Source organism: Euleptes europaea, chromosome 17, assembly GCF_029931775.1.
Source record: "Euleptes europaea isolate rEulEur1 chromosome 17, rEulEur1.hap1, whole genome shotgun sequence".
NCBI lineage: Eukaryota > Metazoa > Chordata > Lepidosauria > Squamata > Sphaerodactylidae > Euleptes > Euleptes europaea.
In genome coordinates, this window is record NC_079328.1 from 28,009,081 (window position 1) to 28,036,086 (window position 27,006).

A 27,006-nucleotide genomic window follows, 5' to 3' on the forward strand; every position below is an offset into this window, starting at 1 on the left:
AAATCATTTGCCTAGGGCACCAAAACACCTTGGGTTGGCCCTGAATGTCAAAAGTACTCATTGGCATTCAGTGGTAGAGCACATGCTTCACAACCCAGTAGCTTTTGTTTTCAATGGCCTATGGAAGGATCTTCCTGCTTTTTCTTAGCCTGCACCCACTCATAATTGGATATTGCACTACTGTTATGCTATATCAGTCACCCACAACTGGATTTTCTTGTGCGGACAGGACAATCCAGTTGTGAATGACTACAACAGCACAATATCCAACAATGAATGAATGTGGCCTTAGAACCAAAAAAATTAAAAATAAAAATCACAATAGATAAAATGCTTCCCGTCACATTCTTCCCTACGAAGACCATGTTACACTAGATGCCTAGTGCCGCTGTGAAAAAAGGCCTGCAGAACCAAAACCTATTCAAATACGCAGAAGGCTGGTCCTTTGGTGTGAACGAGAAAAAGACACACCACGTATGCGTACACATTAAGAGATGTGGAAGGGAGGTCCACACAAATGAGAACACTGACGGGTGGCCACGTGCCCTGGGCCTTGAACATTACTAATTCCTTAGAAAGCAACTGGATGTGATTAACTTAAGCCTCCAGTCTTTCAAGAGGTCTCAATGCTACTGACATTTGGTGGATTCTCTCTCTTTTTTTTAGAAGGGTGCGCAGACAAAAAGTACACCCACACGAGAGATTCTGTCAACAATCTAAATGAATATTGGCTGTGATCCAAGGAAGCAGCCCCTCTCCCATGCAAGTGCAGATTTCTCATCATCAGCAATGGCCATGTGCTCACAGAGTCCCGTACACTGCAGAAATGTGTGGTGCTCCAGATGCATGTGGCGCTCTGGGCAATGGCCCTTGTCTCTAGGAGGGAGGCAAGGTGGAGCAAAACATTTGTATGGAAGCAGCATCAGTTAGAACCAGATAATGTTAAATTTGGTGGATGATACAAATCGGATAGGAGAACAAAGAGGGACAAAAGGTTACCAGCAACAGAGCCCTGCACATATCTCCAGGGAGACAGAAAGACTGGCAGATCTCCTACAAACTCCTGCCGCTGGCAGATAATGATGATCCCATGAAGGCTGGATGAGTCTGTATTTTCTGGTTTGAATGTGTGATTATTTGTTCTAAGAAAATGCAAATCAAAGTACTCTCTGATCTTCAGGGTTGAAATATTTACCAAATTTTCCCAGCTGCTGAGCAATGTTAAGACAAGAATCTATGGCCAGGACTACACATAATGAAAGCAAACTTGGGATTTCCAGAACAAAGTTGCCAACGCTCTTAGTCCATGCATTCTGTTTGTACAGAGGAAGGATCTATGAGAGAGGCTGTTGCACAGTCGTAAGGCATTTGCTTGGCATGCTTAAGGCTCCAGATTCAACCCCTGGCATCTCCAGTTATAGGATCTTGGGCAGCATATGTTAGTAAAGGCCTTCTGGCAAAACTTTCTCTGCCTGAAATCCTGAAGCGCTCTGAGTCAGCAGGTACTGCACTGAGCTAGATGGGGCAATGATCTGACTCAGCGCTGATTCACATGTAACAAAGTTCATGTGACGGACAGGTGGTTCCCACAACCAATTTGGGTCAGGCATGCACCTGGAGTTTGGGTCAGGACCATGCAAGGAGCAGGGACTTCAGCCTTTTCCCCCTGGGCTGTTTTCCTCATCCAAAATGCTCTGGGAGAGCCACTATTTGCCCCATTAGGGAAATTTACATGTAACCATCAATACAGAGAGCCAGTGTGGTGTAGTGTTGGGCTGGGATCTCGGAGACCCAAGTTTAAATCCCCTCTCTGCCATGGGTGGCCTTGGGCCAGTCACACTCTCTCAGCATAGCCTACCTCACTGGATTGTTGTGAGGATAAAATGAAGGAGAGGAGAATGATGTAACCCATGTTGGGTCCCCATCAGGGAGAAAGGTGGGTATAGATGAAGTAAATAAATAAATTACACCCTAGTCAGGAAATAGCAGTTTCCCCGGGGTTGCTTCAGGTTGGAAAAACAGGGTAAATCAGGAAGCTGAAGGCCTTTCTCCTTGCGTGCCAAAGTCCTGACCCAAACCAGGCCTAAAGTAACAAATTGCTAGGAAAATATAAAGTCCTGCTTCTGATATTGGCAGAAGGTTTTGCAGCCATTATGCAGAGACAATGTTAAATTGAGTCAATTATGTAAATTGGATCAGAGAACAGAGAGTGATGAAGGATTACTGGCAAGGGAGGCCTGGATGGTTCTCCAAGATGACAGAGAGATTGGCAGATCTCCTGCAAACCCCCCCCCCCCCCGTTAGCGGATCATGTTGATCCCATAAAAGTTGGACAAGTCTGTATCTGCTGCTTTGACTATCAGGTAATTTCTTCCAAGAAGGTGGGAATTTGAGTATGGCTGAACTTTAGGATAGAAATATTTAGCAAATTTCCCCCAACTGCTACCGCAATTTTAAGATAAGAATCTATGGCCACAACTACATATAATGAAAGCAAACTTGGGTTTTCCAAAACCAAATTTTAGATCAATTTCATGTACATTTCATGTAGGTTTCAGGGTTTTTGTCAGTAGGCAGATTTATAGGCTGTTGCTGCTTTTGTTTTTTAGAAAATGCTGGCTGGCTGTTAACTTTAACGTAGTGGCTTGGTTTCTCTTCTCTCCTTTTATGCCACATTATTATTTTTTTATTCATGACACTTTGATTGCTTAATTATTTTAATGTATTACTAGGATTTTATTATTATTATGATCCACTTCAGCATCCTGTCTCACACAGTGGCCAGCCAATTACTCCGAAGGACTTAGAACTGGCCTTCCCCTGATGATGCCCTTCTGGCATTGGTGTATAGAGGTTTCGTGCATGTGATCATGGAGATTCCCTTTAGTCACCATGGCTAATAGCCGCTGACCTATCCTGCATGAATCTGTCTAATCCCCTACATCCTCAGCAGTGAACTCCACATTTTAAGCACTCGATACAATCATCTTGCAGGCCAACGTTTCCTGACTATCTCTGATCTAAAGCATTCTTCTTCATTTATTCTTTTGGAGAATGGGCGAAGTGGGGTACAGTTCTACAGTTTCTTTCCAAACCATTTCCCCTGCACATGGAACAAGCACTCCCATTTCTTGTCCCTTGGTGGTGATACAGGACACCACAGAGTCCCCAGAGATGACCATCCCTTCCCAGCCTGCTCAACTCTGTCTAATCCAGCTAAAACTGACAGGTCAGTTTTTAAATCAGTGAAAACTGAGCTCTTTTCTTTCAATCTCTGAAATCACTCGTGCGAGGTCTGTGTTGGTCACCTAAACCCATGAGGCTGCCTTAAACTGAATCAGACATGATTCATACCTAGTCGTGATGTATACCTGTTCTCTCCAGGATCAGATGAGCATGCCTATTATATCAGGTGCTTTGGAACACAGGCAGGACAATGCTGCTGGGCACAATTTATAGCTTTGTGTTTTATTTCGAACATGCCCCGTAGAAAGTAAATAAATTATGCTGGGTTGAAGACCCCAGTTTTAGATGGAGGTCTCTGGGCCTTGATTTCCTCTGTCGTTTTTTTATTCTGCCTCCTGGAGAGCAGCGAAATGACCGGCAGCCATCCAACGCAGGCAGCCCACGCGGGCCAGGCGTGAGAACTTCTGCCTAACAGTAGCAGCCAGGAGTCAAACCGAAGGCTCGCAAGCAGGAAGCCGGAAAGCAGCGAGACAAGGCGACTGTGTGCGCGCTTCGTGGTGGCGGGGAGTTGCGAATGACTCAAGCCACCGCTCCGCCCTCCTCCTTTCCCGGTCTTCCGCAACCAGTCGCAGAGCGAGTCCGCTCCCGTGGCTGTTTACTCAGAAGTCAGCTCTCAGTCTCTCTCCCCCCCCCCGCCCCCTTTCCCGGAACGCGCATCGGATTCACAGCAACTTTAAACCAAATGTATAGGTCCCGCCTTGATCGCTTCCAAGAAAGCGTGCGCAAGGTTGCAATCCTTGGGCCATTTATGCACGGGAGGCTTTGCTGCTCTCTAGATGCACATTTTCCCCCATCCAAACTCTTAGAACTCTGCACGGGGGGGGGGGGGGGCTTATTTTTGAGTTTTGAGGATTCAGACGGGGAAAACGTGCATTTGTGAGTGTGTTAAGTGCCGTCAAGTCGCTTTCGACTCATGGCGACCCAAAACGTCCTATCTTTGACAGCCTTGCTCAGATCTTGCAAACTGAAGGCTGCGGCTTTCTTTATTGAGTCAATCCCTCTCTTGTTGGGTCTTCCTCTTTTCCTGCTGCATCTAGAGAGCAGCAAATCCAAGGCACAACCTCCCATGCATAAATGGCCCTACCGATCTCTATATTTTCTCAGAAGTCCCACTGATTTCGGCAGGATTTACTTCTTAGTAGGCAGGGCAAGCGTGGGGTTGTAGCAGCCTTCGAGCTTGGTCCTCATGATCGCAGACAACCGGCCCTTAAGCACTCTGGAACCGAGGATCAGGCTGCGCAGCGACTTGCAGTCTAGATCCACATAATCTCCCCCCCCTCCGCGGCAATCCTATGCGCGCTTACTTGGAAACCACTTTTGTGTTTCCGAAGCTGCAAGTAGCTGATTTGGTCGAAACCAAAAAAAAACCCCAAAACAGAAACCATGTAACTTATTAAAAATTAAGACCAAATCAAAATAGCACAAAACCGGTCTGCAGACTTGCGAGTTCTCCAGAAATCTTCCCCAAAGCGGATGATGGGTGCGGGTTTTGTTTTGAAAAACGGGTGTAACAAGCCATAATTTTAACGCTTGAACGGACTCCAGCTGCTGCGCCGGCTAGCCTTTGCAGGTTTACTCGGGAGTAAATTCCGTTAAAGTCAGCGGGGCTTACCTCTGAGTAAAGCAGTGAGTAAAGCACCCCCACCCACCCCACACACACATATATTTGATAATAAATCCCAGAGAACTAATCGGGGCTTGAATCCGAAGCGACCCCGCAAGACTCCGGCGCTCTTGAGCCAGGCCACCCTTTGCACATCTCCTCGGAAGTCCATCCCCTTGAACTTGCTTCCCAGTAAACAGGCGACAGGATCGGCGCAGAAGGGAAGCCGTGTTAGTCTGTTGTAGCAAAATACGGAGAGGAAGGCACTGGCAAACCACCTCTGTTAGTCTCTTGCCATGAAAACCCCAAAAGGGGTCGCCATAAGTCGGCTGCGACTTGAAGGCACTTTACACACACACACACAGCAAAATCCGGGGGGAGGAAGGGGAGAGAGACCAAGGATCGGTGCCATCCTAAGCACAGAATGCCCAAAGAGTTACTGCCAAGGAAAGCGTGCCTATACACCCATGCAGGCGAATTGCATGTAGACGCACAAAACGCTACGGGCAATTGCGCACGGGAGGTTTTGCTTTTGGATTCGCCGTTCTCTAGATGCACATCCCCCGCCCTCCAAATTCTCAACAATAAGCCCCCATTCAGAGTTTGCAGGATTTGGATGGGGGGGGGAGAAAAGTGCATCTAAAGAGCGGCAAACCCAAGGCAAAAACCTCCCATGCGTAAACGGCCTTAAAATAAAAAAAAAAAACAAGCCCTCGTGCAGAGTTTTGAGAATTCGGGTGAGCAAAAAAAATGTGCCTCTAGATAGCAGCAAAACCTCCCACGCGCGACGGCCGTACGTCCAAGGGGGATCGCGGTCCCCGAGCAAAAGCACCAGCGACTCAGCCAGCGTTCCCCACCCTGCGGCGCATGCGCGCTCGGGCACCAGCCCATCAGCGGAGGGAAAGAGGCAGCCAGCCCCCCCCCCTTCGCCTCGGAGTTGTGAATGGCGCGGCTGTTTGGCCGGACTCTTTTTCTCTTGACGGGGAAGCGGGAGGGGGGAAGCGGGAGGGGAAGTCGCGCGCCTGGAGGAGCAGCAGCAGGGGAGGGGGAGCCCCTCCTCCTCCTCCTCCTCCCCCCGCCCCCTCAGCCTGGCTCCACAGCCGCCTCAGCGGCGGTTGCAGTTAGCAGCGGCGGCGGCGCGAGGCTCGCCCGTTTGCCGCTCGCGCCAAGTCTTTCTTTTCCCCCCCCCTTCTCCCCGCAGCGTGTTTTTTCCCTAGTTTCTCCCCACCCTCCCGCGCCCGATTTTTTTGGGTTGTCGTCGCTCCCCCGTGAGGGAAGAGGAGCGCGAGGCTGAGCCCGAAGTTCCCTTTTCGACGCGTCGGCGACAAAAGCCGGCTGAGGAGGAGGAGGAGGAGGAAGAGGAGAGGGGGAGGAGCCCGGGCGGGAAACGAGCCGCTTACCCCGCCGGCTTTCCCTTCGCTCGGCGGTGGCGGGTCCCGGCCCGCCCGCCCGCTCGGCCGCTGCCGCCGCCGCACCATGCCGCGGGTCGTCCCCGACCAGCGCAGCAAGTTCGAGAACGAGGAGTTCTTCAGGAAGCTGAGCCGAGAGTGTGAGGTGAGGAGCGCGGCGGAAGTGGAGCGGGGCCCGGGCGGCGGCGGCACACGGGGGGGGAGGGGAGGAGAGGAGAAGAGAAGAGGAGGGAGGAAGGAGACGGAGCGGCGCCGAGGAGGAGACCCGGGCGGCCGCTTCGCTCCCCTGCCCTCCGCCGCCTGGGGAGGAGGAGGAGGGAAGTTCGCGCCGGCGAGCCCAGCGCCCTGCAACCCGCGGCAGACCCAAGGCAAAACTTTGGGCCAATTTGGCCATTTATTCATGGAAGGTTTTGCATTGGATTTGCCTCTCTCTAGATGCACATTTTCCCCATCTGAATTCTCAAAACTTTGCATGGCAACTTAATTGTTGAGTTTTGAGAATAGGGACGGGGGGAAAGTGCATCTAAAGAGTGGCAAACCCAATGCAAAACTTTCCATGAATAAATGGCCATTTGATTCATAGGAGGTTTTGCCTTGGATTTGCCCCTCTTTAGACGCACTTTCCCCCCGTCCATATTTTCAAAACTCAACAATAAGCCCCCATGCAGAGTTTTGAGAATTCGGATGGGGAAAACGTGCATCTAGAGAGGGGCAAATCCAATGCAAAACCTCCCGTGAATAATATTTTCCCAAAATATTATTCATGGAAGGTTTTGCATTGGATTTGCCACTCAATAGATGCCCGTTTTCCCCATCCGAATTCTCAAAACTCTGCATGGGGGCCGTGCATAAACGGCCTCGCTTTCACACCTGCCGGGTAATGCACTTTGCGTCCACTTTCAGTGCACTTTGAAGCCGGGTTTTGCTTTGCGGAAGGGCAAAAGCCACGCGGGGCCGCTTGTGCGTGGGAGGTTTTGCCTCGGATTGGCCGCCCTCCCCATGCACGTCCCCCCCCCCCAATCTGAACGCTCAAAACTCTGCAACGGGGGCTTATTGTTGCGTTTTGAGGATTCAGATGGGGGGAACGTGCAGAGTTTTGAGAATTCGGATGGGGGGAAATGTGCATCTAGAGAGTAGCAAATCCAAGGCAAAACCTCCCATGCATAAGTGGGCCACTCACACATGCCGAATAATGCACTTTCAAGCTGGATTTTACTTTGCGGAAGAGCAAAATCCCACGTCGTCCACTTATGCATGGAATGTTTTGCCTTGGATTTGCTGCTCTCTAGATGCACAAGTGGCCAACGTGGGATTTTGCTCTTCCACAAAGTAAAATCCAGCTTGAAAGTGCATTATTCGGCAGGTGTGAAAGTGGCCCACTTATGCATGGGAGGTTTTGCCTTGGATTTGCTGCTCTCTAGATGCACATTTTCCCCATCCGAATTCTCAAAACTCAACAATAAGGCCCCTTGCAGTGTTTTGGGAATTCAGATGGGGAAAATGCGCATCTAGAGAGTGGCAAATCCAAGGCAAAACCTCCCATGCATAAAGGACCCACTTGCAAAGGATCGTTAAAGGGTGTTGAAAGTGGATTGAAAGTGCATTATTCAGGATGTGTGGAAGTGCCTTCAAGGGTTGCGCAGGCGCTCAGCAACTGGCTCCTCATCCCAAGCACAGCAATCCCGAGTGCCGATAGTATCCAAGTGAGCCCCTGCCGTGTTGCAGAGAAGTTCCTGCCTTCCGAGCGTTGCCTGCTGAAGCGAGCCTGTGTCGAGCAGAGCAGTGGGGTGCCGAGCGTTCTTGCAAGCGTAGAGGATCAAAGTGAGCCCCTGCCGAGCTGCACAGGGCTTTCCTTCCTCGGTTTGCTGAGTGTCAAACTGAGCCACTACTGAGCTGCTGTCTTGAGGACATAAGAAAGGCAGTGCTGGATCAGACCAAGGCCCGTCAAGTCTTGCAGTCTGTTTACACAGAGGCCAACCAGGTGCCGCCAGGAAGCCCACAAACAAGACAACTGCAGCAGCATCCTGTCTGTGTTTCACAACACCTAATATAATAGGCATGCTCCTCTGATCCTGGAATAGGTATGCATCGTGCAAGTAGTGCCTATCCAAATCGCGCCTTTGCTGAGCAGTGGAGGGCGTCCTTGCAAGTACAGGGTACCAAAGGGAGCTCCTATTGGGCTGCACGAGCTTCCCCCCCAACCATAGAGATAACAAATGCGGATGGTATCAAAGTGAGCCCTAGTGAGTGGCAGAGGGCAGCACCGCATGTGAGCCCTAGTGAGTGGCAGGAGGCAGAACTGCATGTTGAATGGACCCTTAGATGACCAGTGTAGGGCGTTCTTGCTACTCAGGGCTGTCAGGCAAGTTTTGTGTACCAAAACGAGCCTTCGCTGAATGGTGGCAGATGATCTTGGAAGTGTAGCACATCAAAATCAGCCCCTCCAGAGCTGCAGGGGCCTTTCCCCCTGAGCGTACTGATCCTGACGTGTACTCATCAACATGAGTCTACTGTATTGCAGAAAGCTTTCTTGCAAGTGTCACATGTTACAATCAGATCCTGCTGAGCTGTAGTGCACTTTCTCCCTCCACATAGCACTGCATGGGCACCCAAGTAATTTTTCCAGAGGCTTTTTTTTGCATGTACACATGTATAAAACTTCAGCCCATATCATGTGTATGTTTATGCTCAGAAGTAAACACCTATTGAGTCAAATGGAGCCTTGTCCCTAGAGTATGAATGGGTGACTCCATAATTGCATATCTGCTTCTCAGTAAACATGCGCAGACTTGGAAGGAACTCTGAAGATCATCTAAACCAACCAAGAATGGACTAGGGCAGTAAAAAGAGCCCTGGAGCAAGCTGAACCAAGTGGTCCCTGAAGCATCATGGGGTCTGCTTGACTCAGACCTGGGAGTGGCAATGATGCCAACAGGTGTTCATTGCCATGGGCTGAGTCAGAGTGCTTCCAGTGGTGTGCTGCCAATACTGTAGGGGTCACTTTCAACTCCAGAGCAGCAACTCACTGAGAAAATGTCCTTGTAAGCTAGCAGGCTGGTTGTCCAGTGCACCAGTGCCCTGTTCCATGCACAGGAATAGTCCGCTTACATAGGATTCCCAGGATGTCTCCCAATGCCTCACCAGGGTTACTGCATCACGTGCCCTCCAGCCATTTTACGCAACAATAAGGTAGTCTAGATCCTGTGGTTTCTTATTCCGAAGACAGACTCCACTCCACTTCCCTGTAAGTATACTGAAAGTCCTTACTGAGTTTAGTGGGACTCTGTGGATATGCATAAAATTGTGTTGCGTCTCTGCCCCATTCTCACAGTTATGCCCCCCTTGGAGAAGTCCTTGAATTGCTCCCCTTTTTCTCTCCTATCATTAATTCCCTTCCCCAACGTGAGAAAAACCGCTTCTCTGTCCATCGCCCACCCCTATTGTATATTTTAAGTGTTATGTATTCTGCTTGTGCTGGATGGACGTAGATTAATCAATAATAATAATAATAATAACCAGTAATTTTGAAATCTCAATTGCCAACACTGGTTAGAACTCATCCACAAGCATATGTTGAAAGAATGTGGAAATTATTCTTTAGCCATTCTGGTTTAAACTATGACAGTAAGCCTTAAGATCTAGTTGTGTCACAGTAATCATTTTAGAAAGGATACCTATTACATGCATCTGACAAAATGGTCTACAGTCCACAAAAGTCTTACACTAGTATAAAAATTTTCTGGTCTTCAAGATGTCACAATACTTCCAATCATGTCACAGTCGGTGGTCTTGAATATTTGTAGCCCTAAACCAGCGTAGAAAGGAAGGTGGGGAGAAATGTACTTGCTGTCTTATCTGCTCTGATTTTGAGTTTGAAATGGATAACAGTGTTAAGAGGCTTATCATTCCACATTAAGGACACTTTCCTGGGAGTAAGTCCTGTTGAATAACATGGGGCTTCCGAGTAGACCTGGTTAGAACTGCTCCCCAAGTGACTCCGTCCCCACCAAAGGATGCCATGCCTCTCTGTACCTTTCTGTATTCACTCAAAGAAGCCATTTGGTGTATCTGATATGGGTTTACTGAAGATTACAAGGATTAGTTATCCTGCTAACTACCATTGTGTGCAAGCAGTGTGGTTAAAGAGTACATTTTCCACTGCCTTCCAATATATGCTTATTTTAAATGCTATGGAAAATTCTAAATATGTGTTTGATAATTATTTATACAGAACCAGGATAGCAGTGATTGTTTCCTATTAATCTTGAATTAAATGAATGTCCTTGTGTATCATGAGGATAAAGCACATTAATTGCCCCAGCATACATCAAATCAGACTTTTTGCCCTTATATGCCAAATAACCAGGAGCACACACTGGTGCTTAGAGTTAATTAGTTGGGAGTACCAACCCTGTTCCATTTGAGAGGAGCATGAGTCTAACGTTCGTGAAAACAAACTGTGTTTCCCGTGCTTTATATTGGCATTTCCTTTTTCCATCTCCACATTTTATTAATGTTATAGCAAGCAACGTACTGTAAAAAGCCCAGCGTAATATGACAGCTTAAAACACAGTATAGAAGGAATCACTTACTGTAACTAAACAATACATGAGAGGGGGGGAAATAGCAATTAACTTCCAAATCATTGTTTATGAACAAAATGAACTAGTTTGCCAGTTGCTTGTCAGGACAGACTTTGTTACAGTTAAATAGTAAGATCTTTCTCTTATCAGATAATGTAACTTTTTTTAAATTGAACAAAAGAAGGCACTTTGGGATGCCTTCTACCAATTACTGATTTGCAGTGGTCCTTATCCTGGGCAGACACACAACAGCTATGCACCCTCAGCTTTGCCATAGATGTAGACTTTAAAAACAATGAGAATGGCAAGAGCAACATTTTTAAGCAGCTATTTAGTGCTGTATTTATTTCCTGCAAGAATTGTGCCAAAATGTTTTCAAAACTATTTGATAAAAGTATGAAGAAATCTTCTAGGGTAACCCAAGCTTTTGTTAAACCTTTCAGAACTAAACACCGGAAAGCCTTGTGTACTCTTCACAGCTCCACTGTCAATGAAACTATCATTCTGACCACACCCTTTTTAGCACTTGTCTGCAGCCCTTCTGAAGGATATATTTCAGTCTGTATAGCATTAAGTCCATGCATAGATGACTTTATGACACTTCCCTGAAATTTAACAGAGTTAGTTTTAAGAGCTTTAGTAAGTCACGTATGTTTCTGCTACTCAAGCACAGTGTACCATTTTGTACTTTCAGGGTATGCACATCTTCCATGTAGACATGTTTTTCACTGGAGCTTCCTGAATTTGAACCACATGTGGTCGCTCCTATTTCCCATTTTCATTGTATACGCACCATGTCCAGTTCATTGCTATCATTTATTGCCTTGCGTGCTATCGATGCAGTTAAAATAGAATTTCAGTCTCTTGCTTTTATACTGGAGCACTGGACAGGGACTCTAGTTGTTGCTGCTGAATTCAAAATGTGTTTCTGTGATCCTTTCTGAGTGCTCCCTCCAACTGAAAAATTCTCAGAATACATTCTATGGGTATTAATGGTGTATTCTCTTATGCATTGAATTCCATGCATGGCTTCAGCTATGCATCATACAAACTTATTAGTTGTGTGTACAGTTATAGTATAATGCGGATGCAAAAATTCTGGAATTTGGGTGCAGCTCTACCTTCTACTGTCCCCATCATCTTGTCAGAGTATTTTAGAATGCATGATGCAGTTCTTCAAGTTAAAATTTACTGCCTCTCCCAGCCATGAATACTTTTCACACAGTATCCTTTCTGCTCTTTGTCTTCCTGGTGATGATGTTCGAACTTCACTTTTTCATGGCCACAATTCCCAAACTTTGATTGTGCAGCTGTTCTCAAGCATTGCACTTGGAAAGAGCAGACCCCCTTGGGCATGAGCAATATCTCCTCTCCACACACACCCATAATTCTTCTGCCTGCACTCTTCCAGTTTGTGGTCTGAGTGCTTTACTTTTGACAGTTAAGGCAACAGTAGACAAATAAGGTGGGAGACATTGGGTGGCTTTTAAAATGTTGAATTCTTCATGTAAGGTGTGTAAACCTTTTAAAAAACATTTTTTGGGGGGAGTGGTACATTGTTTTGCTGCAGCTTGTTTGGAGTACTATCTGAGCTCAGCAAAGGGCTCACTTTGAGCTTCTGTGCATGATCTCTGCAGTCTTGTCCTTATCTATGCAGATATTGTAAAGCAGGCAGGATTCAATTTTTGATTTAGCTTGTGTTCTTTGCAGATTAAATATACTGGCTTCAGGGACAGACCTCACGAAGAAAGACAGGCCAGGTTTCAGAATGCGTGCAGGGATGGACGGTCTGAGATAGTGAGTGTCTATTATTATATCCTATGCTTCTATGAAATGTATTTCATTTTTGTGTTTTCTGTCTGTTTTTCTGGGTACGGTTAAGAGAGACAGCCAGTCTCATTTCACTCAAGGATTAACAGTTCGATGCTTAGAACCCATTCTGTTTCATAGTGCTTATATTCCAGCATGAAATTAATAAACTGCTTGTTCTGCTCTACTGTCTTTACTATCATATGGGAAAGTACAGAGTAATTAGTAAGCTGTATCTATAAATGTGGGAAGTCAAATCACCGGATGCAGATAAATAACTTATTCATAGTTGTGTAAAAATAGCTGCAAATTTAAGGTAAACTGATTAACTGATATATATACTGTTTATTTTAAAACAATTGTATCTTCTGTGGAAGAAGTTGATAAAACAGTTATGAGAAAAGGTCTTGAGTTGCCTGAGTACTAAGTGGGGATAGTTAACTGGCCATTTAGTTTCTCTCTACATTCCCCTTAGTATAGCATGTAGAACAGAGGATGCCTGGGCTGTTGATGATATACTTGCAAAAGTAAATTTTTATCAGCCTGCATATTCATTTGTGGTGTTTGTGTCAGTTGGATGGCCTGAAGAACCAGCTGTCTTGCAGTTTATAAAAATCTCTCTGCCTGATTGCCTCGGGGTAGTTCATTTTAGCCACAGATAATGGAGTGAGTTGTTTAGATGCCTGACTAGACTCCCTAAATGTTTGAAGTTGTGGTTTTGCTTGTTAAATTCATCATCATTTTATTTACTAAGTGCTCAGCAATGCCATGAGGAGCCCTGTGGCGCAGAGTGATAAGCTGCAGTCAAAACTCTGCTCACTACCTGAGTTCGATCCCAACAGAAGTCGGTTTCTGGTAGCCGGCTCAAGGTTCACTCAGCCTTCCATCATTCTGAGGTTGGTAAAATGAGTACCAGCTTTCTGGGGGTAAAATGTAGATGACCTGGGAAGGCAATGGCAAACCACCCCGTAAACATAGTCTGCCTAGTAAACATCGGGATGTGACATCATCACATGGGTGCTTGCACAGGGTACTACCTTTACCTAGTGCCATCTTAAGCAGAATTATTTCTTTCTAAGTCCATTGAAGTTTGTGGGTTCAGAAGGGCGTTAATTCTTCTTGGGATAGTACTGTAAAACTGCTAGGTAATCTACAGAATACGTTTTAAGAAGAAAAATTCAACTTGCAGGCTTACAGTGTAAAATTACTATCCAAATCAGTATTAAAAAGGAGATAGAAATAGAAATGATGCTTGAACTACCGGTAAGTAGGGGTTAGTTATTGATAGGCATTTGTAACTGCAGAATACTGTGAGCTGGAAAAGGCCTCAAAATTAACAGTGCAGTCCTAGACAAGTCTGTTCAGAAGTACCACAATATTCAGAAAAGGGTGTGTAGGACTGCACCCTTAGGTCCCTGTCTGCTGGAAAATTAAAAGTACTGGCCATAATTACATCAACAAAGAATGTAGTTAAACAGTAAATGTTTTCTGAAGGCAAAAAGACCATCCTAACTGCTGTAGCACATTAGCTTTTAGTTTTACAGATTAAAATATTTTTTATTTTGAGTTTAGTTACAATATGCTCATGTCTCAGAAATACGTTGTAACAGAGCAAGATTGCTCACTTCGGTGCACTGTAACGTGAAACCAACTGCATGTTGATATATTGAAAGAACTGTCTGGAACTCATTATTTTATTCTGGTTTCCTGGTTTTTGCATGAAGCTCCCATGCATATTAACTGATGACCTGTGATTACATTTTCCAACTAAACTTAATAGGTATCTTCCATTGTTTCTAAATGTGTTGTTTTGACATATCACAAAATCAACTAAGGGAGTCCTGTGTTTGGTTAATTTTTTTGGTACACCCCGGACCATATGTGATCCAAATGGCAGTGATTTGTTTGTTTTTCCTCAGTGTATAGACTCTCAAGGTGTCTGAACATAAAGTATAACAAAACCATTAAGCAATACATATTGAATATTAACTTTAGGCAATGGAAAAAACGGTAACTTTAATCAGCAAACAGCTTGCAATATTTAAAACCCATTAATGCTATAAGCCAGCATAAAAGAAGCATAAAACTTTAAAACCAACAAGGCAGTTTTTTGAAAAGCTTATATGAACACAAGACCAATACAAAAAGAGGCAGTTTAACAAACAAGAGAACCAATGTGGTGTAGCTGTTAAGAGCTGTGGTTTGGAGCGGTGAACTCTGATCTGGAGAACCGGGTTTGATTCCCCACTCCTCCACATGAGCGGCGGACGCTAATCTGGTGAACTGGATTTGTTTCCCCACTCCTATACACGAAGCCAGCTGGGTGACCTTGGGCAAGTCACAGCTCTGTTAGAGCTCTCTCAGCCCCACCTACCTCACAAGGTGTCTGTTGTGAGGAGGGGAATGGAAGGTGATTGTAAGTCGGTTTGAGTCTCCCTTAAGTGGTAGAGAAAGTCGGCATATTAAAAACAAACTCTTCTTCTAGCTTTGTGTGTGTAAGTCTAGCTTTGTGTGTGCCGTCAAGTCGCAGCTGACTTATGGTGACCCCTTTTGGGGTTTTCATAGCAAGAGACTAATGGGTGGTTTGCCAGTGCCTTCCTCTGCACAGCAACCCTGGTATTCCTGTGTGATCTCCTATCCAAATACTAACCAGGGCTGACCGTGCTTAGCTTCTGAGGTCTGATGAGAACAGGCTAGCCTGGGCCATCCAGGTCAGGGCTCTTCTAGCTTTAGGGTCATTAAAATGAGTCAGAGAGAGGTCTGGGTAAAAGTTAACGGTTTTACCTGGTGCTGATAATTTAACATGCTTGGTGCCAGCCAAATAGCTATGGGAAGGACATTCAAAGTACAAGGTGTCACAAGTGAGAAGGTCCTAACTCTTGTAGCTACCTCCTTCACATTAGAAGATGAGGCACACTGAGGGTCCGCAACAATTATATGTAAGTAGGCTCATATGGGAGCAGGCAGGCCTTTAGGTGTCTTTGTCCCAGGCCATTAAGAGTTTAAAGAGTAATAACTAGCACTTGAAATTAGGTCCAGAGGTATTTTTATTAGTTGATTTATACCCTGCCTTTCTCCCCTGTGAGGTCCCAGTGTGGTTTACATCCTTCTCCTCTCCTCCATCATATCCTCACAACAACCCTGTGAGATAGGTTAGGCTGAGTGTATGTGACTGGCCCAAGATCACCTAGCAAGCTTGCATGGCAGAGTGGGGATTCAAACCTGGGTCTCCCAGATGCTAGACTGACACTCTAATTGCTACACCACATTGGCTGTTGGATAAAAGTAAATTGTGAGAACACTGTAGCTCTTTCAATACAGACAAGATACGTTCCCCAGAGCAAGGCAGCAGTCTTGCTGCTGCATCTTGTGCTAATGGCAGCCTCTAAATCATCTTCAAAGGCAGACCAATATGGAGCACTGCAATTCCCACTCCAGGCAAAAGGGGCATCTTGAAGCTTGGGTTTTCCCGCCCTTTGCTCGGGGAGGCAGGACTAAACTTCTCATTTCCTGTCTCCTGGGCAGGAAAGCCTCCAGCTTCCACTTTCCCTCCTGCCTTTGCGGGGAGAGCACGCAGTTAGCAGAGCTCCTTTGCCGTTATCTCTTCAGTGTGTTTGTTTAACTGTTTTATATGTTTGTCTTCACTTGTGCTCCTGTCTTGTGCCGTTCGTCTGTTTTTTTTTTTTTTTTTTTAAGTTAGTCAGTTTTAACTCGCCCGTCCCGTTTTTAAAATGGCGGCCGCGGCAAAAGACGTCCCCGGAGAGGACGATTTACTTTCTGTAAAGGACTATGATCAGTCCCTCCGTGTTTTAGGGGCACAATCCCAGGAGAGCTCCTCTGTCTGCCGCCAAGGCGGACTCTCGGAGGACGCAGAGCCTGCCGGCCCAACCGCCGCCACAAAAAAGGCGGGAAAGGTGGGAACGAAGCGCAAAAACACAGCCGGCAAGAACGCAGGCGGCTCGGGAAACAAGAGCCGCAGACGGTCGCGGGACCCAAAGCACAGCTCGGGCATTTAGGCGACCGTCTCCTCCGACTTCTCTTTCTCCTCTCGGTGTGCTGAGCAGTCGGTCTGTGATAGCCCATGCCAGAAGGGTTCGCCGGACGGTAACGTTCCTAGCGCCGGGAACTCGCAGGCAGGGGCAAATGTATTTACTTTAAGTGACATGGAGGCGGTCATAGAAAGAGTTTTGGACCGCAGGCAGGCCAACCAAAATGCCCTTATCCAGGCCCCACAGGTCCCCCAACATAGGGCACAGGCTCCCTCTCCCTCCAGATCCCTGGCTAGCGAACCCTGCTGCAGTCAGTCTCGGACCTTTCGCCCCTGGCCTACCAAAGCAGCCCTAAAGACCCCTGTAGGCACTTCTCAGGGGCAAGGGGGGCAAGTGGATGATACCCAATCTAACTATTCTGAGGAAGATAGGGAGGAGGGAGAGTACGATTCGGATACAGAGGTTGGCATCACACCAGGGGAAGAGCAGCCTAGGCTTTTCTCCCCTGATGACTACCAATATTTACTGTCAAAGGCTTTAGTTGCACTGGAACTCTCTGAACAGCCAGCAGCTAAGTCAGATGAGCTACACCCAAGTTCTGGCCGGTGGGCACTAAGGATTACTTCCCACAGGGTACGCCCAAGAGTAGGAGAGTTCCCCTACCTGACTACTTTGTAAGGCTTATTAGGGCTGAATGGGACAAACCCACTCAAAACAGGCAGTTCCCATTGTCAGTTAAGAAGCTATATGAAATGTCTCCACCAGCTATGGAGCTTCTCGCCTTACCCGTGGTGGATGCTCCAGTAGCCTCCCTCCAAACTCCAGATGGTTTATCAGAGGAGGGCGTGGGTACTATCAAAGACCAATTTGACCGCAAAATGGAGTTTCTCTCCAGGAAGGTGCACGTATCCACAGCCCTCACTATACAAGCCAATGCTACCGCTGCCATCATAGCCAGGGCGTCCATAGCCTGAGCAACAAAAATTTCACAGCTGCTCTCAGGTGCGGATAGAAGAATCACTGATGGCTTGGAAAGAATTATTAAAGCATCTTCTTTCCTTGCTGATGCATCTCTGGATGCATTGACTTTTTCAGCCAGGTCCATGTTTTCTAACGCGGCAATCCGCAGGGCCCTATGGCTCAGGACCTGGCAGGTGGACTCAAAGTTTAAATCCGTTCCTCTCTCCTACCCTCTGCAAGAGGGAAAGCTGTTTGGCGAACGTCTAGACAAGATGTTGGCAGAAACCAAGGACAAAAAGCGAACCATGCCTAAGTCTTCCAAGAAGGAACAAAAGGGTTTCACTCACTCCTTTCGTTCCTCACTCTTCAGCGATTCCGACAAGACCAGAGACGACCATCCTGGTCTCACAACAACCAGTCCTTTCGTAGACAGGGACAGGGACGCTACAACAACGACCTTTCCAGCAGTCCCAGTTCAGAGGAGCAGACAAGACGGCCAAGTTTCAAAAGAACAAACAGTGACGCCCAAGCGATTCCCATGGGGGGAAGACTCCAACACTTCTACCCACGGTGGGTGGGCTCCCAGACGGATGCCTGGGTGCTTCAGTTGGTACAAGAGGGTTACAAGATCGAATTTCGCGCAGTCCCTCCAGACCGCTTCATCCCCTCTCCAAGGTCCCAATCGGACTCCAAACATCTTCGAACTGCGAAAGCAATCAACCACCTTCTGCACATCAGGGCAATAGAAAGGGTACCCCTCCTAGAACAGTTCACCGGGGTCTACTCAACATTCTTCACAGTCCCGAAGAAGAATGGAGACTGGAGGGCCATTCTAGATCTAAAATTTTTAAACAGATATGTCCTCACACAGCACTTCAGGATGGAGGCTCTTCACTCCATCATAGAGGCTCTGAAGCACGGATCCTTCATGACATCCATCGACCTGACGGAGGCATACCTCCACGTCCCAATCCATCTACTACATCGAAAGTATCTAAGATTTGCATACCACAGGGACCATCTTCAATTCAAGGCCCTCCCATTCGGCTTGGGATCAGCTCCCAGAGTATTCACCAAGATACTGGTGACCCTCATAGCGGAGATGCGTCGCGAAGGTATACAGGTACACCTATACCTCGAAGACCTGCTAGTGTGTGCTCCCTCACAACAACAGTCGCTGTCACACACCAGAAGGGTCATCAACACCCTGGAAGATCACAGATACCTTATAAATTACACCAAGAGTTTCCTCCAGCTCTCTCAGGCTCTGCTGCATCTAGGTGTCATCATCAACACGGCCACAGACACCATCATCCTCCCCGAGGACAAAGTTTCCAAGGTGTCTCTTCTTGCAAAACAACTGTCCATGGCGCAAAGCGCACGCCTGCTTACCTTAGCAAGTCTCCAGGGGTTGATAATATCATACATCCCGGCTGTGCCCTGGGCCCGTCTCCATGCAAGACCTCTACAGTGGCTTCTGAGACCTTATCAGGCCTTCATCACCAGGAAAGTCAACAAAATCATTCCTCTAAACCGCTTAACAAGAACAAGTCTCAAGTGGTGAAACCGTGCGCCAAATCTCTGGAAGGGCAAATTATTCATCCTGCCAGAACCGATGCAGATATTTACCGACGCTTCCCTCCAAGGGTGGGGGGCCACCCTAGGAAAGGAACTGATTCAGGGCACCTGGTCCCGGGAGGAACAAAAACATCACATAAACCTCCTGGAACTAAGAGCAGTACACCTGGCATTATTCCATTTTCACAGTCGCATCCACTCAGCACATCTTCATTCGGACAGACAACATAGCAACGAAGGCCCACCTCAACAAGCAGGGTGGGTCCCGGTCATCCACGCTTCACCAGGAAGCAGAAAAGATCCTCAGATGGGCGGAGAAGAACCTCCTCCACATACAGGCAGAGCACATTCAAGGGGTTCAGAACGTACAGGCAGATTGGCTCAGTAGACGGACACTCAACGAGGGGGGATGGGCTCTTTGTCACCAAGCCTTTCAACTGATCGACCAGAAGTCAGGTCCACTCCAGGTGGATCTCTTTGCATCAGAACAAAACCGACAACTCCCCAGATTTTTCTCCTGCTTTTTCCACCTAAGCGCGGAACAAATCGACGCTCTTCTAGTCCCGTGGCCACCAGGAATCCTGTTTGCCTTCCCTCCCCTTCCCATACTCCCAAGGGTGATCAGAAAGATTCAGCTGGAGAAGGCCCTGGTGGTCCTTATCGCACCGGACTGGCCTCATTGGCCTTGGTACGCGTACCTGATGGCGATGACCATTCAGAGACCTTGGTGACTCCCACCGTTTCCTGACTTGTTACATCAGGGACCCATCACTCACCCCAACCCAACCTGGTTCAAGCTCAACGTGTGGACATTGAGAGGCTAAGACTACGCCAATTGAGACTAAGTGAAGAAGTGATCAACACCATACTAGAAGCCAGACGTCCTTCCACCCGCAGGATATACGAATACACCTGGAGAACATTTGTCAGGTGGTGCAGACGCAAGCAGATAGATCCCCTCAATGTGGATCTTCCATCCTTATTGTCTTTTTTACAGGATGGAGTACTGTTGAACCTAAGAACAAATACCTTGTGCAAACAAGTGTCGGCCATAGCCACAGTAGTTCCCTCTCTCGACGGCTGCACCTTGGCAAGCCATCCACAAGTTAAGGCATTTCTCAAGGGAGTAGACCAAACGCATCCTACTCCAATTCATCGTTTCCCCACGTGGAACCTCGGCCTAGTCCTTCGAGCACTCACGAGACCACCATTCGAACCCTTAAGAAAAGTCCAACTTCAGTATCTGGGAATGAAAACTATCTTCCTCACAGCAGTAACCTCTGCAAGGACAATCTCAGAGTTGGGGGCTCTCTCAATCAGGAAAGAGCTGTGTCTATTCCAAAAGGACAAGGTGGTGCTTAGACCCGATCCGGCCTTTATCCCAAAAGTCAACTCTACCTTCCATAGACAGCAAGAAATTTACCTTCCTTCCTTCTGTCCCAATCCTGCTAACCCCAAAGAGAGATCATGGCACACTCTAGACGTCTGCAGACCTTTAAAAACATACATCAACAGAACAGCATCCTTCAGGACTTCAGATTATCTCTTTATCTCGGTCTCAGCCCCAAATAAAGGTCACCGATTATCCAGGCCTTCCTTAAGTCATGCAATCAAACACTGCATTTCTGAGGTTTACAAAAACAACAAACTTCCAATCCCAACTGGTATCACGGCCCACTCGGTCCGCAGCGCCTCTACTACAGCAGCTGCAAGCAGACAAGCGTCAGTCGACGAAATTTGCAGAGCTGCCACATGGGCTTCCAACTCCACCTTTGTGAAGCATTACCGCATTAACATCTATGCTTTGGCAGATGCGGCATTCGGAAGAAGAATTTTGCAGCATGTGGTAGAGGAAGGGGAACACTAAATCCCACCTGGTTCATACTTAAGCTCTTGGACATCCCAAGCTTCAAGATGCCCCTTTTGCCTGGAGCGGGAATGTAGCCCTGTTACTCACCGAGAGGGCTCTTTCCGCTCAGAGGTAAAAGGGGCATCTTGCCCCACCCTCGCTTAGAGGGGCAGGTTTTAGTTAACCTGGGCTTATTCAGAATAATACACTACATTCCCCTTCAAGAGCATTCCTTCATCAAGTAAGGTTTATCTACACCACATGCAAAGGAAACTTCAGTCCACTGATTCCCTTTAGGACTGTTTAGCATTCTGGGTTTTTTACCCTACTGTTCTTAATTCCCTACTACACTAAGTTGTGTGTCTTTTCTGTGTAGTTAGGACGTTAAATGTTGAAATGTTCCATACCATTTGGGTTGTGGTATCAATGTTTTGTCTTCTCTAGTTTTTTATTCCTGTCTCTAGCAACCGGCTTCTTGGAAAAGTGGAAGCTGGAGGCTTTCCCGCCCAGGAGACAGGAAATGAGAAGTTTAGTCCTGCCTCCCCGAGCAAAGGGCAGGAAAACCCAAGCTTCAAGATGCCCCTTTTACCTCGGAGCGGAAAGAGCCCTCTCAGTGAGTAACAGGGCTACATGATCTAACCTAGATGTGATTAGAGTATGGAGGACTGTAGCCAGGTCATGCCTCTTGAGGAAAAGGCCACAGCTGGTAAGCTAAAAAAAGCTGATTAAAAGTGCTGAGGACTACAGAGGCTCCATCATTAGAACCAAATATAACAGCATCCCAGGTGTGAGTTCGTTTTCTCACAGTGAATGCAGTCCTATCCATTCCTGGATTGGTTCCATTATCAACCAACAGCACCTCAGTAATAACTGAGGATTTTTGTGATCTTAATGTGATGCCTTCAGCATTGACGATATGGCATTGATATCTTGTTACAGTTGTACTCCTAATAAAAAAAAATTGAGACATTGTCAAATACCTCTTGTATTGTGACTGTCAACAGAATACCTTCACGATAAATGCAGGTTGCAAGCGAAGAATGCTTGAACCTCATTTGGTAACTGCATGGAGGTCTTTAGGTATCTCCTGATTCTGCAAGCAAACTAAACATGATGCATTGTGAAACAGCAGAATACATCAAGCATACTTAATAAAGTAAAGAGTAATTTAAACTTTAACACTTGTAATGGTTTTTGGGAACGGTTTTTTTGTTAGATGTATAAGAGAGAATTCATGTTTTTAAAAAACCCAAATGGTGGGTGGGTGGGTGGATGGATGGATGGATGGATAGATAGATGGATAGAGATATATTTATTTATTTCTGGGCAGGAAAGAGATGGGGGAGGCAACAAAACTGGGCTCTGCAAGCGGAAATCCTTCTGCCTGCAGAACAGCTCAGGGAAATCTAAGCCTTAGTCACCATCCCCAACTGAAACAAAACCTGTGTGACTGCATATGTTGACTTCCACCCCTACTTACTGTATTTAGATAGGGATCTCCTTGAAGCAGGGATCCATATTCTCTTTTATGTAGTATTTTTGTAAAATACTAACAATAAATGGCTATTTCTCCATTCATCCTCTGAATTTGTATATGATATTGTACTGTTAGCAAAGCATTCATTTTATGATTATGGACGGAGGGCGAGCTGTGCTTGACTACTGAATTCATTCCTATAAGTAGCCTCTAGTAGCACAGCCATGCTCCACATTCGTTCTAGATAGGCAAACTCGGCAGAATCCAGTCTGTAGCTTGAATAGTTCTGAAGGCTGAAGATATTAACTGAGTGAATTATAGAATTAAGTTGCCATGTGATGTCTATACATTACACTCCATCATGTGTCATAGCTGTATTTCATTTTAATTTTGCACATCATATCTGATTGACAAATTATCAACTCAGTTGTACCAAAGCATAATCATTAGCGTTAAATCTTCAAACTACTCTAGAATTGAGAGAGCCAAAAACTAAGGCACATTCTGGGCTATTCCTCTGCTTTAAATAATGCAGGCAAAATTTGTATTTAAAATTTAAGGCAGTCTTTCATAAAGACTAGATTATTTAATGTAATAAAATATTATTAAATGATCTTGGCTGCATATCTGAAACTTGTGTTGTTTGAATCGAAAATTTTACCTTCATTATCTGCGTTTATTTTCTTCTGATTCTGCTGTAGTTCCTCTTAGTGAATTTGTACAATGTGTGCTAGTCCTGTATAAAGAGGATGTTTCTTTCAATGGACCATCCATGAACTTTCATTTAGTAATGAGTTTTCCACATTATTTTAAACTGTGCAGAGTTAAGACTCTGTTTACACTAGGGAAATGCACCTCTTAAAGTGTTCTAACCAACTAGATTGACTTAAACAGCAAGCTAGCATTTTCAGATAGTATTCTGAAATAGATTCTGATGTCTGCAAAAATAATTTACATTATTGATTCTCTGTTGTACCTTATAACTGAGGTAGCCAATGGCAAATGTTGTCAAAATGGAATCAGATGTTTGTAACTTAATACTTAAGAAAAATGATGAGTGCATGTTTTTGACTTTGAGTATTCTCTTATGCTGCTTGGCTTTAAGACAAACTGATGTAAAAATAAATGACTGCCTGCATAATTTATGTAATGTCTTGCTCCCTGATCCTGTTTGTATTGATTTTTCTAAAAGGCTTTTGTGGCCACAGGAACCAATCTGTCTCTCCAGTTTTTTCCGGCCAGCTGGCAGGGGGAGCAGCGGCAGACACCAACTCGGGAGTATGTTGACTTTGAAAGAGAGGGAGGCAAGGTAAGGACAAAAAAGTTGAAATCATAGTTTTCCAGAGGCCTTAAGATATGAACTGAAGGTTATATCATAGAACTTTAATGAGTCTGCTGTGGACCTATTTAATACGAATATCCTGTGAACTGTGTTAGTACTTTATTTTTTATGGTGATTGTTTCCTGTTACTTGTTTAAATTGTGCACAGAAGTAGATCATGCCATGTATTCTGTGCAAATGTTGCAGCAGTCTTGTGGCTCTTAGATGGATTTTGCAAAACTGCAAGATTATTTAAGGGAGGGGAGAATATTTAGCCGTGTGTGTGCGCGCGTGCATGTGTGTGTAACTTACCTTGCAGCATCTCGGGACTTTAGACACCAGTAAGCACCAATAGATCATTGGAACTGGGACATCTATTTGGGTTACTGTCCAAGACTGCTGTATTTCTTTTAGAAATAGTAAATAGTTCAGATTTTCTGATTAATGTTCTTTTGATGTCCTGCATTGGCTGTTTCCGTTACAACACCGCAGATTCATGACTATAAGCAAAACATAATCTGTTTGATGAGTGTTCAGTACAACGGCATTCTTACTGGGGCTTCTAAATGCAAAACAAAATGGAGGTGGGATATGGGCACAGATTTGTGTATCAATAACCTTTCTGTAGGGCTTTAGTTGCTATTTTATATTTAAGATAGAGGCTATTTTGAATGAAAAGCAGCAGTCCTTTTTAATATTACTGTTTGCTGAACAGAGAAAAATTACCAAGTACCATAATGTAGACATTTTTCCCTCTTGGGATGACAGAGGTATTGTTGGATCAGGGAAAAGAAACATTAGAAACTTTTTAAGGGAGCTGAGACTTTTTACTGTTATATAGAAAGTGCAGATTTCTAAAATTGTATGGCACAGGTATAAGAATGGTCTTGTAGAAAAGAGAGAATACATTGTCATGGGTGAAAATCACACAAGTGTCTATTAATAGTGTTTGTGTTTGGGAAATTTTACCAATTATCATGCACTGAGGTGTACAGTTTTTCCTACAACAGCATATGAAAAACATTGTGTGAAGAGGAGTGCAACTGAATTCTTGTCCATGAAAAAGTGCCAGTCCAGTAGCTTCTATACTAAGTTTGTTATATCCAGTTTTGGCCACAATTTTTATATTTATAACTGTTGGAGATTTTGGGATGGTTACTTTTTATAGGTGAACTTGTTGAATGGGGATTTCATTAGATCTACAGGGACGAGTCGTTCTAGTAGTGTATATCACATGGTAGTGAGCTTAAAATGAAAGATTCCAGCCTGCCTTTTAGTGATTGGGATAGAGGGCAAAAGGTAAATATAATCTTCCATTAGCTGTTAAGTGTTTTTTTTCTATTTTAATGTCATTATAGATATTATGTTTTCTCTCTAATCCCAGAGGATACATTAATTTTATGTTGATATCTTTTATGTTCATAAAGGTATTCAATTATTTCATATCATGCTTTGCCTAAAGTAAAATTGTAATAAAGGATAGCAAATATAGGTAAGATTAATTAAAGTTTTTTGGCTTGGAGCTGAGGATTCCATTCTGCTAAGGAGGGAGCTTCCTTCTGGTGCAAGAGGCATGTTCCCGTGGAAGCCAGTTCCTTTGCACCAGAGGTAGTCTCCACCATTTGTGCAACAGATCCTTTGAATCCAGCCCTTGAAGTTTCTGCACATGCCTAGGTTAAGATTTTTCATCACTGGATTAAAACAAGCTGGTTTGCCTCTGTTTCGAGCTATGATATTGAAACTTAGGTGTAGAAAAACAGTTGCATTGATGTTGAATAGCACTTCATGTATAGTTATTGACTGAATGTATAGCTGGGAAATGTTAGTTTTTTGAAGCAGGCTGTGGTTCGGAATGTTCTGATAAAATGTGTCTCTTCTTTTATTCAGTGCTGTTTCACTATAAGTAGTTCAGTTCCAGAAGAGAGGGTTTCATTCTCCACTGGGTACTTGTGTGCTATGTTTGTCAAGAAAGTTTGTATACCTATCAGGTGTCCATATTGTAGTAGAGAAATTTGGAAGTGAGGGGGGGCATGGTGATATATGATGAAGTTGAGCTTGCCTGGGGCAAGAAAATGAACACATGCCCCTCCAAAATATACATTGGTGGCTAAATAAAGACAGCATCTTTTGGCATAGATGGTTGGTGGTTCCTGTGTGGAGTGGACTGTAATTATTGTAGGTAGCCAGTCAGAGAAGCCTAGCTATGCTCCAAGGTTTGCCCACACAGGGTTTGGGGGCAAACAGCTGTCACTCCTGTTGCTGCTAAGCAAATAATGCCATGGTGAAACTTTTTTTAAAAGGTGAAATGTCACCTAGTTGCGTTCTTGGCTTTGTGGAATACTTGTCAGCCCTTGGCCCACAGAACCAGAAATCACCACAAAGTCATATAGAGTCCAAACAGATGGCTTTTACTGATCAAATAGGCATACAGTGCAAACGAATAAAATGACAGCTATGAAAGGCTCACTAGCTGGGAGATATTATAAGGCAGGAAAGGCGGGAGATTACACGTAGGAATACAGTTTCCCAGGAGCTGAGTTTTCCCAGGCTGAGGCATGCGACCTTGGGGAGCAGACAATACAGCACAGAGACGGTGGCAATAACGAAACCGAGATAGCAGCCTGACATTCTGCTCCCCTCAAGGCCCCCTCCCAGTTCGCAAGGGGGCTGGCCTGTCCGGGTAAGCAATGTGAAAGGCGTCGACGAGGTCGGGGGCGGAGACATCCTGTGCGCGCACCCATTCGTCATAGGCAGGGGGGAAATGTTTCCAACGAACTAGATATTGGAGAGTGCCATGGTGAATACGGGAGTCAAGGATCTTGGAGACTTCGAAGTGTTCTTCCCCCCCCACCATGATGGGTTGCGCAGGCGGTGGGTCCGGATGCCACCGTGGAGAAGCAACATGGGGTTTGAGGAGGCTTATGTGGAAAACAGGATGCACACGCCTCAAGGATTTGGGGAGAGCCAGTTCCACTGTGACAGGGTTTATGACCCGAGTAATGGGGAAAGGGCCAATGAATTTGGCGCTGAGTTTATGGCACGGTTGGGTGGAACGGAGGTTTTTGGTGGAAAGGTAAACTAAAGCACCCACTTGCAGATTACCCCCGGGGGAGCGATGTTTGTCAGCTTGCTCTTTGTATTTACGTTTGGCCCGGTCGAGGTTGCTAACTAGCCAGGGCCAA

The 27,006-nt window shown here is 45.7% G+C and overlaps 1 protein-coding gene across 2 annotated transcripts in view; it reads left to right on the top strand.

The window, feature by feature from the left end:
* The first annotated feature begins 6,304 nt into the window (after nt 1–6,304).
* CBFB (core-binding factor subunit beta) overlaps nt 6,305–27,006 on the top strand; it is a 63,271-nt gene continuing 42,569 nt past the window's right edge. For both annotated transcript variants that reach the window (XM_056862600.1, XM_056862599.1), the window contains exons 1-3: nt 6,305–6,403; nt 12,552–12,638; nt 23,696–23,812. In XM_056862600.1, coding sequence (XP_056718578.1) covers nt 6,326–6,403; nt 12,552–12,638; nt 23,696–23,812 — 282 coding nt within the window. In that variant the 5' untranslated portion in view covers nt 6,305–6,325. The remainder of the gene's footprint in view (nt 6,404–12,551; nt 12,639–23,695; nt 23,813–27,006) is intronic.